The sequence below is a fragment of the Oncorhynchus kisutch genome, linkage group LG5 (assembly GCF_002021735.2).
Source record: "Oncorhynchus kisutch isolate 150728-3 linkage group LG5, Okis_V2, whole genome shotgun sequence".
NCBI classification, from domain to species: domain Eukaryota; kingdom Metazoa; phylum Chordata; class Actinopteri; order Salmoniformes; family Salmonidae; genus Oncorhynchus; species Oncorhynchus kisutch.
The window spans coordinates 43,797,839-43,816,160 of NC_034178.2; the positions used below are offsets into that span (position 1 = coordinate 43,797,839).

General features: G+C 42.9%; 1 protein-coding gene across 2 annotated transcripts; it reads right to left on the reverse strand.

Moving 5' to 3' along the window:
* Positions 1–388: 388 nt before the first annotated feature.
* Positions 389–18,222, reverse strand: mdm4 (MDM4 regulator of p53). Of its 2 annotated transcripts, none has more exons than XM_020483363.2 (11): positions 17,866–18,222; positions 17,264–17,357; positions 15,245–15,319; positions 15,019–15,152; positions 14,847–14,896; positions 14,258–14,322; positions 12,735–12,834; positions 12,499–12,659; positions 12,192–12,386; positions 5,145–5,213; positions 389–4,996 (listed from the first exon to the last, which is right to left on the reverse strand). In XM_020483363.2, the coding sequence occupies exons 2-11, from the start codon at positions 17,339–17,341 to the stop codon at positions 4,430–4,432; spliced, it is 1,494 nt and encodes a 497-aa protein (XP_020338952.1). In that variant the 5' UTR covers positions 17,342–17,357; positions 17,866–18,222; the 3' UTR covers positions 389–4,429. The 2 variants fall into 2 exon arrangements, with proteins under 2 accessions (XP_020338952.1, XP_020338953.1); XM_020483364.2 differs by having other exon boundaries at positions 12,192–12,371; positions 17,866–18,098.
* Positions 18,223–18,322: the final 100 nt, after the last annotated feature.

Here is an 18,322-nt window from a genome sequence, read left to right on the forward strand (position 1 = left end):
TCCAACAGAAAACCTCCCTATGGAAGTGCCCATGCGACCTGGTGGGGATTTATTTTGGGACTCAGAAAACACACTTTTATTAAACACTTCATAATGGAAATTAGTGAGGTTAAGTGGAGTGTGAGAAGTAACTAAAGAGATGTTGCACAGACGGACAGGGGGGGGGGGGCTGTCGTGAAGGAGAGAGTACAGGACAGCTGGACTGTCATACAAGGACTTATTATTCAGCCTAAAACCACTCCACATACAGCAGATACTGTTCATCAACAGGTTTATTGTGTGTATGCACATGTCAGAGCAAGAGAATTATCCAATGATAATGTGAGTCATACTGTACTCCTACCAAACTGTAATAAACAGACATGACAAAATAACAGTAGGCCGACAATTAGTTGTACTTGTTACTTTATTCATAATACAGCACTACAAACAGAATTAGAATGAGCAGAACTAACATTCCAATTCAAAGCAATGTTCCACGACATGAGGACAGGAGGCCATATTGGGTGTACCATGTTCTTCTGGAATGTTCTGTTGCATTCATGCTCATCACATCTTTTCGAATTTGGTGCCTTTCTCAGTATTCAACAACCACAACAATGACACATTCTGATGTGCCTCCATGTTAGATAGTTCGTAGAGCTCGGTGGCTTATGAGTAGGGCAATACAAGGGGATCAAAGCAGGGTTCCTTTACAATATAGCAGATCTAATATAGCTTTAATACACATTGCTAGTATAATTCTCTCACCAGCACAGTGCTGGGTTTAGTCTCACACTAATCAACCATATGCTATGTAGATTATAACATGTTTAATACTATACAGCTGCAACGGGCGAGAGCTCTTGGAGCACTGAGAACCACTGCTATCCAGCACCACCTGGAGGCAGAGGGGATAAGTACAAGTAAAGAGCTGAACAGTGGTGGAAGGTAAGGCCATCGTTCCCTTCAGTCAGAGCACAGCTAGGACAAGGAATAAAGAGCTCTCTGTACAAGTGCATGTTCATGTTTCAGTATGTTTCAGAGTAGACCTGACAGTGTCTGTTACAAGCAGTAGAGAGACAGGAGAGGACAGGTCACTTTGTTACAGGTCACCTGCCTGCAGCCTGCCCTTCAGGACCGTCACAAAAGCATAACAGAAAACAGCATTGTACACACAGGAACAATACAACTTAAAGCAAATAAATGCAGAACCAATATCAATTAAAACCCAAAACAAATTTACATAAACCAATCATTACGTTTGGCAGTGAAACGCTTCCCTTAAACAAAACTCAACAAGCACACTCATATGCACCATCATCAGGAAAACCCCACAGATGTCTGTTTCTACCTTAGAGTGATAGAGGAAACACTATTGGCCTCCAGAAACAAAAGAGCCCGAGTATTACTATGAGTATAGTATTACCGTGCATTTCCACCTGTGCAAAGTTTGCATCTAGAAATTGAAGACAAAGCTAAAAAAAAACAAAAAAAATAACCTTTACCATCTATATAGCTTTATTCACCTTTAGTCCTCCCTTTAAAGAGGGACAATCGGCAGTTGCTACAGCCATTTGGCAGTAGCAAATATATATATATATGTATTGATTTTTGAATACTAACTTAAATATCTCATTAGCTTAGTTTGTTTAACTGTTGTACCCCCATCAGAACCCCAAAAAGAAAATGATTTACTTTAATGTTGGTAAACAAAGTCAATTTAAACAGGCACTGTATCGCCTCAAAACATTGTTAAAACTATTATTTTGATATCATAGATGGTCAGGCCTTAGCAGCCATAGCTCCGTATATGAATTTGAGCGGTTCCATTTCTCCAGCCCAATCCCCCAGAAACAGCAGCGGGGAAAACACTTTGTTATTTGTTTCAACTGTAATTGCCGCTTTAATGTTTTATTTCTTCTAATTATCAAGGGGCAAACTTAACACAGGTGATAAGGCTTGGCAGGCCTGTATTCTGTGTAGTGGTGTACAACTCCATACTTACTGTCCCAACACTCATTAATCTGATTTAAAATGTAGGATATTGGAAGAGGTTAACAAAAATCGTAAAAACATATTTGGGGAGGAATTAAAGGGTCACAAATACTTCTAATATCAAGCACAACACCTAAAAACAGGAAAAGGTCTAAAGAAATTGCCAAAATCACTGCACTAAAATGGAGAAATTCAAGCGAGCAGAACTAGAATAAGAAAATTGGCGATTGTGAATATTTAGTATTCATATTTAAGACAATTATTTACTTTTAGTCTGGAAAGGAAAAATGGCAGCCATTAATATGGAGTTGGCCCCCCCTTCGCTGCTCTAACAGCTTCCACACTTCTGGGAAGGATTTCCACTAGATGTTGGAACATTGCTGCGGGGACTTGCTTCCATTCAGCCACAAGAGCATTAGTGAGGTTGGGGACTGATGTTTGACGATTAGGCCTGGCTCGCAGTCGGCGTTCCAATTCATTCCAAAGGTGTTTGGTGGGGTTGAGGTCAGGGCTCTGTGCAAGCCAGTCAAGTTCTTCCACACTGATCTCGACAAACCATTGCTGTATGGACCTCGCTCCGTGCACGGTGCATTGTTATGATAAAACAGCAAAGGGCCTTCCCCAAACTTTTGCCAAAATGTTGGAAGCACAGGAACTTCTAGAATGTCATTGGAACGTTAAGATCTCTTCACTGGAACTAAGGGGCCTAGCCCCAGCAATAAAAAATTATAACCGTCCCAGACCAATATTCCTCCTCCACGAAACTTCACCGTAGGCACGATGCATTCTGGCAGGTAGTGTTCTCCTGTCATCCGCTGAACCCAGATTCGTCAGTCGGACTACCAGATGGTGAAGCGTGATTCATCGCGCCAGAGAAATAGTTTCCACTGCTCCAGAGTACAATGGCGGCAAGTTTTACACCACTCCAGCCGATGCTTGGCATTGCATATGGTAATCTTAGGCTTGTGTGCAGCTGCTCGGCCATGGAAACCAATTTCATTGCTTCCAGAGGCAGTTTGGAACTTAGTAGTGTGTGTTACAACCAAGGACAAACAATTTTTACGTGCTATAGTACTCGGTGGTCCCATTCTGTGAGCTTGTGTGGCCTACCACTTCACAGCTGAGCCGTTGTTGCTCCTAGATGTTCCCACTTCACAAACACAGCACTTACAGTTGACCGGGGCAGCTCTAGCAGGGCAGAAATTTTACAAACTGACTAGTTGTAAAGGTGGCATCTTATGAAGGTGCCACTTTGAAAGTCACTGATATCAACAGTGAAATAACTAAATCCACTAATTTGAAGGGGTGTCCACATACACCAAAGTATTTCCTTATTGAGATGGGCTAATTTACAATAACTCTACATTGAGGGCTATAGATGTGACTCTTCAACTATATTTCAGACTGGTTATTATCGTTAATATGAACTACTTTTTACTAACTAGCCTTTGAAAAGAGGCAAAAGTTCTCTGTGGAGTACATTCACTTGCATTGTGAGTACAAGGACAGTAAGACAACAAAGCATTCTGATCAGCACTGCAGGGTAAAGACTCCCTGGGGGTATGTATACTATTGAAAAACAATGACACGGGGATCTAAAGGAGATGTTTCTTATAGACTTATCTTGAAAATAGGCCTTTCAACCAAAATGTGGTCAATAAATCAGCAAAAATGTAGAGTATGTATTGAAAATCTCCTTTCAATCCCCTTTGTCTGTTTTCCAAGAGCACACAAAAAAAAATACTGCAGAGAAATGACTAAAGGACTAAACAGGAGAAGGAGGACCACAAAAGCACTGAGGCTCCATGAATATACAGGGCAATGAGAATTCATATCTGCTCTCACTGGAGAAGTAGTCAGCCAGTGTGAAGCTAGCTTCCCATCATCTTAACCTAGGGAGAGAAGACCGGTCTTTAAGTGATAAAATATAGTGTATGGCAGCAAACACGTCAGCAGCCTGACAACCGGCAGAAAGCTTTTTCTGGACACTTACAACAGTGGCCAATAGGAAACAAATGTCAACAGGTCTTCCGTCGGGAACAAAAACTTAAGTCTCACATATCGTTGTCGTCAAAGTTAGCTGCAATGACAGCTGCGTTTTCATATGTACAGTGCTGCTTGGCCCTCAAATAAATAAATACCTATGATGTTACATTGAGTAGCAAATGACTTTCATGAAATGTGGCACAGAGATAACTATATAGTTGGATACTTCAAGAAACACATTGCTGGATTTGTACCTTCCATTACTAGCGCCATAGCTCAGAGGCAGTGTGATACAAGCAATACAAGACAACAGAGAGCAAAAGGGAACATGCTCTTTTAAGTGCTTTACTCTGTGTATCTCTGGGGCGTATGAGTGGCTTTGATGCAAGTGATTGTGTCTTGTTCCAATTTTAAATAACCTTGTACATTACATCTGTGTGTATTACATCTGTGTGTTCCAATCCTCTCAGGCTATGAATGTCTTTATAACCTTCTGTATGATCTGTCCACAGCCGGGACATGGAGCGTGGAACTTGTGCAGCTTCCTGGCGCAGGAGAAGCAGGTTAACAGGTGAGCCGTGCGGCCGTGTATAATACTCCCGTTACGCGGACGCATCCGACACAGCTTACAAGGCTCCAACAGAGCCTCGGGCCTAACCTCTACTTCCATCCCCAGGCTTTCCTGACTCTCTCCCCCAGAGAGCTGCTCCTCCCTGGGAAGGCCTCGCGGCCTAGGACCCTTGCCCTTCCCTGGAACCCCAGGGGGCAGCAAGCGGTCAGGGGTGGAGTGTGAGGGCAGGATGACAGGGTCAGACACGGTCCTGAGGCAGTCTGGGACGTCGATGCCTGTGTCGCTTTCCTCCTCGTCGTCTCGCGGGGCCAGAGAACTGCATGCTGGGATGTCGGGGACGGAAAGTGAGTGGACCAACCGTGGGACGTCTTTGTACCAGTTCTTGCGTAGAGCCCAGCAGCGTACGCAGTAGCGCTGGAGAGGAGAGTTGTACTTCCTGCACTCTGTACACTGCCATGCATCCTGAGAGAGTTAGAGTGTTAGACAAGAGGTAGCTATAAGGAGCTATGAGAGTCATGCGAGACAGAGGCAGAGACAGTCAGATCGAGGGAGACAAAGTAGAGCGAAAGAGAGATCGAGACAAAAAGATGGAAAACAGATGGAGACGGACCTGTGTAGAGATCTCTATATCCGTATCATCACTCAGACACTGAGAGTCCTCATCTGGCTCCTCCTGCATCTGAGGAGAGAAGAGAGACACTCATCAGTCAAACTACGTTTCCATACAGTTTTTATGAGAGTAAAGTCATACCGTATTAAAAAAAACACAGCTGTGTTTGGTTAAATTTGATAAATGCCAACAGATCATTTATACGTTCGGCATGGTGGGAACTTTTTGTTTCAAAAAATTAATTAAATGCTAGAAATGGCAGTGGAAATGCCTTTATGCGCAAATATTGATGTAATAACCATCCTATGGAAGTAAAGTCACGTGATCTGGTGTGTGGTCCTCCCTAGGGCTGTGGTGGTCATGACATTTTGTCAGCCAGTGATTGTCAAGCAAGTAACTGTCGGTCTCACAGTAATAGACCGTTAATTAACATAAAAACATTTAGCATCTCCTGGCTTCCACACAAGCCACTGATGTAGACCTTCGGAACAGCTACATTTTAAAAAGTCTAATAAATCCATGTAATATAGCCGACACCAACACAATAAATCCATGATTTATTTTAGACAGGTGTAAAGAAGCATGATATGAAGAAAATGTCTATTTCAGAAGAACAGAATAGCATATTCTGAGTTGTCCTTATCTTTGGCCCTGATCTGACTGTGTCATATGGCTGTGGGCTACACTAGTTCATTTAGCAGACAAAATTTGTTTAGAATTCTGTGGCATTATTTTATAGTATGAAGAATACAATTGAACAAAGCTGTACAAAATAGAAAGTATATTTTCTCCAAACTATTTGTGGGTGTGCTCACGTGGCTATTCTGTGTTGAGCGGTTAAAGAAATAGATATTCCCATATGCTTAATTTAGAGTTATTAATGTAACTTTAGCTGTTTTACAAACGTTGGGCTATATGTTTAGATTTTTAATACATTGTAAGGCTGCATGATGCGACTAATGATGATTTGGGAAAAAGTATCTTGAAAAGGCTTTGTTTTTAGTGCAGGCTGTACACACACCAGTCACAATTTGACCAGCACTTGATAATGCCTAGATTTTCACGGTGGCATCCCCTTTGTGTGGCTGTAATGTGCCCTAAAAAAATCCATGCCTTTGGCGGCCAGTGGCCGTTGTGCCCTTCTGCCTGAGTGCTGTGCGCTCCGAATCTCCATCCCACACACACATGGCTCTCCATCACGTCATCAGGTCTTTCTCACAGGCTACAAGTGAAGACAGACACATCGGGGACGCAACTGCACACGTCCTTATCCAATTCCGAGATGGATATTGGAAGAACTGTCCACATTTACTTTTCGTCAGCCCTACAAGATGAGTAGGCCTAACGTACAGCAAAAGCACTAGCCTATGTCAATCAACTATCCCCCATAGTACAAAAGCCGACCTATTCTATTCTGTGCGAGAAATAAATATTCCAAACAGTCTGGGACAGTTGTGGGATGTGATAGATCCCAAATTAATACAACAACTAGCATCAAAAAACATTTTCTACGCAATGTGGCTGAAGCAATAGATCAGAACATTAAGCTTAAAATGTTTATAAACTATCAGGCTATTTCTTCACATTATAAGCGCAGCAATACGCACATGGCAGTAGGCTATAAGCGTGAATGTTCCATTAGCGGAACACACCATTATAAAAAGTGACCGCAAATTAAATTAGGCATGTAATGCTTTTATTATAAAGGTGTAACGGCGTTCTTCGTTTGTTGAAGGAGAGTCGGACCGAAATGCAGCGTGGTGGTTAATCATGATCTTTAATTAAACAAATGACGGAACGATACATGAACTAACTTATAAATACAGAAAACAACAAACGGAATGTGAAACCTAATTACAGCCTATCTGGTGAAACTACACAGAGACAGGAACAATCACCCACGAAAGACAAAGCGAACTCAGGCTACCTAAATACGGTTCCCAATCAGAGGCAACGAGAAGCACCTGACTGCTGATTGAGAACCGCCTCAGGCAGCCAAGCCTATACAACACCCCTAATCAGCCGCGATCCCAAAAACTACAAACCCCAATACGAAACACAACACACAAACCCATGTCACACCCTGGCCTGAACAAATAATTAAAGAAAACACAAAATAGTAAGACCAAGGCGTGACAAAAGGTGCATTTTTAATGGTGAAAATGATCTTCCCCAAACACTGCTTATGTATGCCAGTTAGGCTCTACAACCCTTGTAAAACAAATTCTTAAAATGTATTTGGCCACTTTAGTTGTGATACAAAACTTATATCAAAACATACAGGCTTATGGGCTAGGCTACATGAGGTATGCAACTATAATTCGACAAAGTCGCAAACAAAAGGCATTGTTTCTTAAGCTGAGCATCATTCACAAGTGATAGTCTGATGGGTGACAATATCAGCCTATTAATGATTTAATTTTGTCTTTACATATACTAAATAATGTGTGAAATTCGTTTCGATTTAGAATGGACCATTATCATGCACCTGTATCGAAACAGGGGCAGCGGGGGGAAAAAAAACACGTAATCTATGCACTTAAATAGTTTAAATCAAGAACACTTTTTGCATGGTTCATTTTCATGCCAGCCAAGTAGGCTATATTCCCGTTGTAAATAAAAGCAAAGTGATTAATATCAGGAAAGTTGAGAAATAAATATAGTAGGCTATAGAAGGCTGTTGGAATTCTCTTTTTAGTAGAGGCCATCACTCTGTTTTCTCGCGCATAGCCTATAGAAATGTGCAGCAACATGAGCTCTCATGAAGTGTTGGATTAGATTTTCGATGACATTTGCATTGACGTCAGAGTGATTAGAGGGACAATAGTGCTGAGTACCAGGCAGTTAGCAAGTTTGGTAGGCTACTAATGACCAGCAGCAGCATCAGAGCTTGAAGAAGCCTAATTACCGTGACTAAACTGTCACATGGAATTTGATGACTGCCGGTGTGGCGGTAATACTGTCACGCAACAGCCCTAGTCCTCCCACTACATCTTGGGAAACCAAGGCAGTTTAATAGGCTGCAGATTAAATAAGTTGTGAACTTCACAGGGTGGAGCGCACAGTGATGAGCTTGAGGTCTCTTTCCAATAAATATTGAGGGTCTTATTCTGGTGACATGATGATCGATGCCTGACCGCCGTTTGACAAGTACAAATAGTCTTTGCCTTATCCATAATAGTCTCATGATAAAGATAAGCCTACCCACACTGTATCTGGGAACTGTTGGCTAGAGTGCACATGCCAAGACCACAGTAGGAACATTTAGTTAAATAAAAGGTTAAATAAAATAAATACATTTGCTATTTAACGCAACAGTTTGTGACAAAACTATCAGTTGAAAACTATGAGTTGAAAATACGATGGAAACTTTAGATTTTTATTTGGTAAATGACAACTTGAAAAAAAAGTACATTGTGTGCACTGTCATCACATACTGCATATTTTCTTTATGAATATTTGCGTGGAAATCTGTCGCTAATCAGATGGAAATCGACCTAAACCAAAAAAACATGGGTAAATGGCAGCATCCACGCAAAACTGAAAGGGCAAACCACCGCAAGGTGACAGGGAATATGGTCGAATTCAAACAGGACAGTTTTGCCCTCCGTAAGGCAATCAAACAGGCAAAATGTCAGTAGAGACAACGTGGAAACACAATTCAACGGTTCAGACACAGTTCCCGTACAGTTCCTGTCAAAAAGTTTGGACGCACCTGCTCATTCCAGGGTTTTTCTTTATTTTGACTATTTTCTTCATTGTAGAATAATAGTGAAGACATCAAAACTATGAAATAACACATACGGAATCATGAAGTAAACTAAAAAATAAATAAAGTGTTCAACAAATCAAAATATATTTGAGATTTGCCAAAGTAGCCACCCTTTGTCTTGATGACAGCTTTACACACTTGGCATTCTCTCAACCAGCTTCATGAGGTAGTCACCTGGAATGCATTTCAATTAACAGGTGTGCCTTGTAAAAAGTGAATTTGTGGAATTTCTTTCTTTTTCTATGTGTTTGAGCCAACATATACAGAAGATAGCCCTATTTGGTAAAAGATTAAGTCCATATTATGGCAAGAACATCTCAAATAAGCAAAGAGAAACGACAGTCCATCACGAAGATCAGTCAATCAGCAAAATTTCAAGTACTTTGAAAGTTTCTTCAAGTGCAGTCGCAAAAAAGAGCTATGATGAAACTGGCTCTCATGAGGACCGCCACAGGGAAAGAAGACCCAGAGGTACCTCTGCTGCCGAGGATAAGTTCAGTAGATTTACCAGCCTCAGACATCTGTAATTAATTACATCTCAGATTGCAGCCCAAATAAATGCTTTGCAGAGTAACAGACACATCAATTGTTAGGAGATTGCATGAATCAGGCCTTCATGGTCGAATTGCTACAAAGAAACCACAACTAAAGGACACCAATATGAGGAAGAAACTTGCCTGGGCCAAGAAACACGAGCAATGGACATTAGACCGGTGGAAATCTGTTCTTTGGTCTGATGAGTCCAAATTTGAGACGAAGAGTAAGTGAACGGATGATTGCCGCATGTGTGGTTCCCACCGTGAAGCATGGAGGTGGTGGTGTGATGATGCTTTGCTGGTGACCCTGATTTATTTAGAATTCAAGGCACACTTAACCAGTATGGCTACCACAGCATTCTGCAGCCATACGCCATCCCATCTGGTTTGCACTTAGTTTTAGTTTTATTTAACTAGGCAAGTCAGTTAAGAACAAATTCTTATTTACAATGAAGGTCTACCCCGGCCACACCCTAACAACGCTGGGCCAATTTTGCACCGCACTATGGGACTCCCAATCATGGCCGGTTGTGATACAGCCTCGAATCGAACCAGGGTCTGTAGTGACGCCTCTAGCACTGAGCTGCCGCGCAGCGGTCTTTCATTTGTTTTTCAACAGGACAATGACCCAAACACCTTCAGGCTGTATAAGGTCTATTTGACCAAGAAAGAGAGTGATGGAGTGCTGCATCAGATGACCTGGCCTCCACAACCACCCGACCTCAACCCGATTGAGATTGTTTGGGATGAGTTGGACCGCAGAGTGAAGGAAAAGCAGCCAACATGTGCTCAGCATGTGTGTCAACTCCTTCAAGACTATTGGAAAAACATTCAAGGTGATTACCTCATGAAGCTGGTTGAGAGAATGCCAGAAGTGTGCAAAGCTGTCAAGGCAAAAGGTGGCTACTTTGAAGAATCTCAAATTTCAAATCTATTTTAATTTGTTTAACACTTTTGGTTACATGGATTCTATATGTTATTTCCTAGTTTTGATGTCTTCACTATTATTCTACAATGTAGAAAAAATTAAGGAAAACCGTTGAATTAAGGAAAAACCTACAGAGTAGGTGTCCAAACTTCTGACTGGTACTGTATGTGGCAGGGACTCCAGACAATCATGGATTACAAAGGGAAAACCAGCCATGTCACAGACACTGAAGTCTTGCTCCCGGACAGGCTAAACACCTTCTTTGCCAGCTTTGAGGATAACACAGTGCCACCAAAGCGGCCTGCTTTCCAGGACTGTGGGCTTTAGTTCTCCGTGGCCGGTGTGAGTAAGTCATTTAATTGTGTTACCCTTCGTAAGGCTGCCGGCCCAGACGAGATCCCTCAGAGCACGCGCAGACCAGCTAGCTGGAGTGTTTATTCAAATTTCTCCCTATCCCAGTCTGCTGTCCCCACTTGCTTCATGATGTCCACCATTGCTCCTGTACCCAATAAAAGCAAAGATAACTGCCATCTGGACAAGATGAATTCCTATGTAAGAAAGCTGTTCATTGACTACAGTTCAGTCTTCAACACCATAGTACCCTCCAAGCTCATCATTAAGCTTGGGGCCCTGGGTCTGAACCCCGCCCTGTGCAACTGGGTCCTTGACTTCCTGATGGGCCGCCCTCAGGTGGTGAAGGTAGAAAACAACACCACTACGCTAATTCTCAACACAGGGACCCTCCCCTGTACTCCCTGTTCACCCATGAATGTGTGGCCACGCACACCTCCAACTCAATCATCAAGTTTGCAGTAGTAGGCCTGATTACCAACAATGATGAGACAGCCTACAGGGAGGAGGTGAGGGCCCTGGAGGAGTGGTGCTGATCGTAGACAGCAGAGGGAGCACGTGCCAATCCACGGGACCGCAGTGGAGAAGGTGGAAAGCTTAAAGTTCCACGGCGTACACATACGTCACTGACAATCTGAAATGATCCACCCACACAGACAGTGTGGTGAAGGTGCAGCAGCGCCTCTTAACCTCAGGAGGCCCAAGAAATTCAGCTTGACCGCTAAAGACCCTCAAACTTTTACAGATACACCATTGAGAGGATTCTGTAGGGCTGCATCTCCACCTGGTACGGCAACTGTGGTGCAGTCTGCCCAACTTATCACCGGGGGCACACTGCCTGCCCCCCAGGACACCTACAACACCAAATGTCACAGGAAGGCCAAAAAGATCATCAAGAACATTCATCCCGGTATCATCCAGAAGGCGAGGTCAGTACAGGTGCATCAAATCTGGGACCGAGAGACTGAGAAATAGCGTCCATCTTAAGGCCATCAGACTTAAATAGGCATCACTAGCCGGCTTCCACCCAGTACCCTGCACAGAACTTAGTCACTAGCCGGTTAACACTGTCACTCAAACCTGCACCTTAGAGGCTGCTGCCCTATGTACAGACATGGAATCACTGGTCACTTTAATAAGGTAACATACTGTTTTACTAATTTCATGTGTATATATTGTACTCTAGTCAATGCCACTCATACATTGTTCATCCTAATATTTCTATATTCCATTCTTTTACTAGATTCTGTGTAATGTTAGATATTACTGCACTGAGCTAGGAACACAAGTATTACGCTACACCCGCAATAACATCTGCTAAATAGGTGTATGTGACCAATACAATGTGAATTGAACCTAGCTATAGTCTGAAATAATACTCCATAGTACAAGAGCTATAAAGAGAACATATAATTTTTTATGTACCACTCAACATAGAGACGACAGGAGAACAGTTCTACCTCCTTATCAGCCTTCTCCTCTTTTCCTCCTCCCTCCTCTTCAGGTGGCGGCTCTCCTTCTCCTCCACTCCCTTCTTCCAGCACGGCCTCCTTCATTTCCACGCTCACCTGTTCACTTCCCCCCTCCGTCAGGAACCACAGGTCGTCCGTCGTGTCCGACACGATCGCTGTGTCCTCATCCTGCGCAGGAGACAGCTGATCCCTCAGTCAGGATGTGTGTGATCTCATCACTGTATGACTATGCTCCCTGAGTTTATCACCTTAACAAGCAAATAAACTGACTATAGTAAACAGCATATTTTCTTACTTGATTAGTGTGGATGTCCGTAGAGCCGTTGCTTCTGCGACTGTAGTTGTTACGCAGATTACCCAGAAACCACCAGGGCAGTCCTGAGAGGTCCCACTCGTCTAGTGTGACATCAAGCTTGGGCCGTTTGCAGGCCGACTGGGGCAAGCCATCTAAAGAGTCTGAGGGACGGATCACAGGGGGGGTTGGGACTCAAATAATATAGCAGTTATATATAGCCATGTGAGTGAGTTTACCTTCGTCAGGCTCCCGGGGTCGTCTCTGAGACGGGGTCTGCATGGGGAGGGCCTCGTCACTGGCCACAACCAGGCCCGCCTTGGCCACGCCCCCACACACCTACACAAGTGGGAGGGGAGGAGGAGAGCCAATCAGATAATAGAGCAGAAACTGGGCACTTGGCGAAACCACAGCTCCTTCACAGCACGGCTTAGTGGTCAAGGGGAGGGCAGGTCAGTGGAATAGATCCATGGGTACTGGGGCAATGGAGGGCCACATAAGGACAGACGGGGCAACAGAGCCACACACATTCAGAGAAAGGTTGAAAATGAAAGGAGACGAGAGTGACTGAATACAATCTGCCTAAATTAATCTGAAATCCTACACGCTTGGTGTTTGTGTGTGCATGAACCAGACAAGCATTAGTATGGACACACCACACTGCAGTTGCAGTGCTCAATCTTCCATGATCACACACAAGTTGGAATACTATTCAACACGATGCCGTGATTCGATGACAAGTGACTACATCTTTAATTGATCTGCATTTCTTGACGAAGAGGAGCCAGTCCTCCCATATTATCTTTATTTTTCAAATTGCAATACACTGAGGGAATTTAGATTTTTTATTTATAATATCGGGCAGTGATTTCTGCATGCCTCTTCTCAACAAAAGTTGCAGTCACTGATAATTACAAACCCATTGATCACTATCCATATGATCAACATTCTTTCATTAATGAATTCTTCTCTAGTCATATCTCACGGTAAACTCCCATATCCACAACTGGCCTAGAGGCAACTAATGCTAAGTGGAAACAAGAGGCGTTGGGGTGAGAAGCCATTGTGGTGTTGCGGTGTGAAGGGGGTGAAGGGCAGTTTGGGTGTTAGGAAGAAGTGGGGTTTGTTGTTTCGGTGGAAGAAAGAGGTGGCAGATATTGCGTGGAGGGGCAAGTTTGAGAAGTTTGGGGTTTGCAGGTAGAGAGAGGAAGGGGTAGATGGGGGAGTGGGTGTTTGAACAGAGACTGGATCAGGAGCTGTGTTCCTCCAGCAGGTTTGGGGCAGAGAAGAGAACTCTGAGACAGACAGAGACAGTGACTCTGCCCCCCATGCTCTGAGTGGTGCTGATGGGTCCGGCAGTGTTGTGTTGGAACTCCACCAGGCCAGGCCAGAGATGGGGATGTACAGAGACGGTGCCACTCTGTACACATAAACACCTGCGAAGACAGTGGCCCTCCCCTCCCCTCACAACACACAAGCTACTGGCTCAATAAACTTGGGAAAATCAATCAACTGCTCTACATTCTCAATGCAACTAATCATTTTAAAATCAGTTGATTGTATTCCAACTTTGATAATGGCGTTAAAGACCACAAAATCAGTTGTCTAGAACAATTGATATCTCAACAATGAAGCTGCGCGCATGGCTCATTACATTTTGAAGAGACTGACGGATTGAGCTACCCTGGGGGGGGGGTTGTGTGTGGTGAGGTGGTGGGCTTGAGGGTCCCTGTTTCTCCTGAGCACCATGCTTCAGCTTTACCTGACCGCGGTCCTCCACTCCGCCCTCTACACACTCACGGCCCACAGAAAGACTCTCTGCAGCGTCTGTGTTTCAGAATGAGATACAGTAACACACAAAACACACCCTGCCCTTTAATTAACACACTCCGCACACACACACTGACACACACCCTATAACACTATAGGTACACTGTAGCTCTGGTTTCTTCGAAGAATTCTGCAGGGCAAATGAGGAGTTAAACACCTCCACATCGAGAGAGCTCCAGGTCTACAGTTGACACATGCACACCTTTCACCTCCAACCAGCAAGACTGAGCTTATAGAGTAAAAGGCAATACAGAGACTGATTCTTCACTGGTTGGTAAAACCATCAATCTTAAAGCTTCAACATTCATTAAGACCCTATAAGTAGATGATTTGACTGTACACGTGAGGAAAAAGAGAAAATATGTAAATTGATTTCTTATCAACAATCATCCCACACTCAATCCAGACAAAGCAGCATTGCATTAGTCTTTCACCTGTTTCAGCCAGGATCATATTCAAATGCATCAAATTCGATTTTTTAAATGGAAATCTCACAAGCAACGGAGGCATCGATCACTTACCTGAACAACTCAGCACAACTAAATACTTCTTCAGCATCTCGTAGACTGGACTGCAAAATAGGACACATGTAGACTTGAGCTTATGTGTTAAGTATACAGCATAAGCGTGTTATGTACAGTGTAAGAATAATGTGTACTGAGCATGAGCCTGTGGGTGTGCGAGTGCGCTCACCTGGGGTTTTTGACGGAGAAGCTCTCGACCTCCAGCAGCTCTCCCAGTGGGTCGTCCTGACAATGCACTATGTGCTGCCTCTGTTTATCATACAACTGCTTCCCCATGATGTACTGGCCCAGGTAGTGCATCACCTGATACACACAGTTTGTGAACATACGTTTTAATAAGTGCAATATAGCTTTTATCTTATAGGGCTGTTACCATGCCAACTGTATCCACTCACCTCCTTGAGGGTAAAGATGTCCTCCTGGGCTCCAGCCACACGCAGAATCTGCAGGAGAGGGGCTTTGGGCTGCACCTGCCACAGACAGAACCATGCATTAGCCTTAACAGGACCAGATATATTCTCTGTACAAAGGTTGTGGTTAATGTCGTTGTGACTTAGGTCAACATCAATGGAAGTTCCTCAGAGGAGGACCATCCTCAGTGAATTCCATTAAAATGTTTTAAAAGTTTATCCTTTTTGACAAAACTAAACTAAATATATTCACATCAGCAAATAATTTAGGGTAGAGCCATGGTGTAGCCGGAGGACAGCTAGCTTCCATCCTCCTCTGGGTACACTGACTTCAATACAAAACATAAGAGGCTCATGGTTCTCCCCCCCTTCCATAGACTTACACGGTACTGGAACAAATTGCAAAAATCACTGAAGCTGGAGACTTATATCGCCCTCACTAACTTTAAGCATCAGCTGGCAGAGCAGCTTACCGACCATTGCACCTGTACATAGCCCATCTGTAAATAGCCCACCCAACTACCTCATCCCCATGTTATTTATTTATTTTTCTTTACACCCCAGTATCTCTACATGCACATTCATCTTCTGCACATCTATCACAGTGTTTAATTGCTAAATTGTAATTATTTTGCCACTATGGCCTATTTATTGCCTTATCTCCCTAATCTTACTACATTTGCAAACACTGTATATAGACTTTTCTATTGTGTTATTGACTGTACATTTGTTTATCCCATGTGTAACTCTGTTGTTTGTGTCGCACTGCTTTGCTCTATCTTGGCCAGGTCTCAGTTGTAAATGAGAACTTCTTCTCAACTGGCCTACCTGGTTCAAAAAATAATAATAATAATAAATAAATAAAAAATTTAAAGAATAAGCTATAGGTAGCTAATACTGCAGTGCATAAAATATGGTGAGTAGTGGACTCAAAGAGAGAGAAAGATAATAGTTTAACAGTTTTGGAGATGCCAGAGAGAGAGAGATGCATATGTATGTTGTTTGCTTGAACACAAAGAGAGATAGAGAGGTGATGGTGAAAGATGGATGAGCTGGGAAAGGGGGATACCTAGTCAGTTGCACAACAATGCATTCAACAGAAATGTATATTTCGTCATTTTTCTCTCTCTCACAGCTAACAAATGCAGCTAGCTAGCTTAGCCCACTCAAACAGAGGAATGCTATGTTAGCTAGTTGGGTATGCCTACCCAACACAACACTGGAACTCTACCAAGTCACGGTAAGGATTTACAATTTTATTGCCACCGGGGGCTGACGGTGTAACTGCTAAACTGGTTATAACTGCTAACTGACTGTACACTAACGTTACTGCATGATTGTAGGGGGTTTAACGCGTTAGTTCTATTAGCTATGTTGACTATGACGTTACTTTAGCAAATAATGGTGACAACGATGTAGGCTGTGTGTAGTGGTTAGGATATGGTTTGGCTTGGTCACATACAGCTGATGTGTTGTCCATTGAAGTCCACAAGCCAAGGGAAAGGGTGAGAGCAGGAGAGCGCATAGATGCGAAGGAATACAACGTGGCTACTATGAAAGTGAACAGGGTTTACGTGTGATACGGCATGTATTCATTCCGCTGATTTTGCTGTAAAACTTTTCTTAAACAGGAGCAAACGAAACGAAAATAAACATACCTGGATGTGTCCAATAGAAACTCTTGTTTGCAACTGTTGGACTAATGACTACACCCTAGATCACCTAGATCCAAGAGTGTGCAAGGCAGTATTGAATATGCCACTGTCGGTCACCTCAAATTTCTCTCGACCAGTGTGCACCTATGTTGTAAACGTTCTTTCAAAGGCCAGGTTGTAGCAACTTCATGACTGGTATAGGGAAAATTTGAGTATCATGTGGTAGCCTAAACCTATGGATGTTACGTTGAACTGGGTGAATGGAATATGAACGACAGTCATCCAATAGGCTGTAATAGAAATAAGGTCATGCTCATGAGAATAAATATATCGGTGTAAATAAACTCACCTGACTCCCATCACCAGGTAATATGTTGCATGCTGAGCTTGATGCTGTGTACTGCTGGGGTGACGGTAACGAGGTCATATTCAAAAGACAAAATCTGCAGGGGGAAAAAAAGCGCAAGAATGGATGTTAAAAGTTAGCTATTAATTTCATACACAACCCACTGTATCTTCTATTTAGGTTCAATCTATATTTTCGTGTTAAGAAACACGTTGATCGCTGATTAGCTAGTTAGTTAAAGCTAGCAGCTGCATGTCTTCAAGCTGTCCATTGGCCTTGGCTAACTGCCTAGCCTCTTGTACACAACTTGTATTGAGCCCGCAGTCTGTAGTCAGCTAGCTAAACAAACAATATGGAGATATAGTTAGCGAGCTAACTTACTAAATACCTACGTTAGATAACATTGTGAGACCATAAACTCCTTGGTCGCTTCCGCGCAACATAAATTAACTGATAGCTATCTTTTCAACACTTTAAATAAAAATTCGATGGCATATTCTGCATCTAATTTTAAACGACGTCAAATGGATAGCTAGCTAGCCGTATGAAATGCTAGATAGCCAAGTTTAACTGGACCACTTTGCAAACGGACAAATGAAACTCACCTCAATATATCGGCATTATTGCAACGTTCTCTAGCAAGCTACATTCTTGCACACTGGCCTTCGTACCCGACAAATACTAAAGTGTGTAATGAAAAATATAGCAATTTAACAAAGCATAGCCAAATCGTGTGCTACCTTGTAGCCAGCTCCTCAACTGTTAGCACAACTTAGAAAATTCAAATTCAGTATGGTGCACTGCATAACTTCCGGTGCAATTGTGGCCATCTTCACTTTTCTGGCTGGCAGCAATACCTTTTGTTCTTATAAAATAGCTAGCTGTGGTTGTATGTTAGCTATATCCACAAAGACTTGCCCACGTCTACCTACTAGTTACCTGTTTCTGAAACACAGAAAATCACTCTTGCTGAATAGCCACCAGCCAACAAATTGTAGTTTCACTGTTTCCACACATACTTTTTTGGTTCATATAAAGTGTCAAATGTAGCTAGTATTTGTA

Excerpts from the sequence above, each read along its gene's own strand:
- mdm4 (XM_020483363.2), bottom strand. The coding sequence starts at position 17,341 with ATGACCTCGTTACCGTCACCCCAGCAGTACACAGCATCAAGCTCAGCA. Across the intron at positions 15,320-17,263 it reads TACCTGGTGATGGGAGTCAG|GTGCAGCCCAAAGCCCCTCT; the intron begins GTGAGTTTATTT and ends TGTCTGTGGCAG. Across the intron at positions 12,387-12,498 it reads CGGACATCCACACTAATCAA|CTGTCTCCTGCGCAGGATGA; the intron begins GTAAGAAAATAT and ends CTGAGGGATCAG.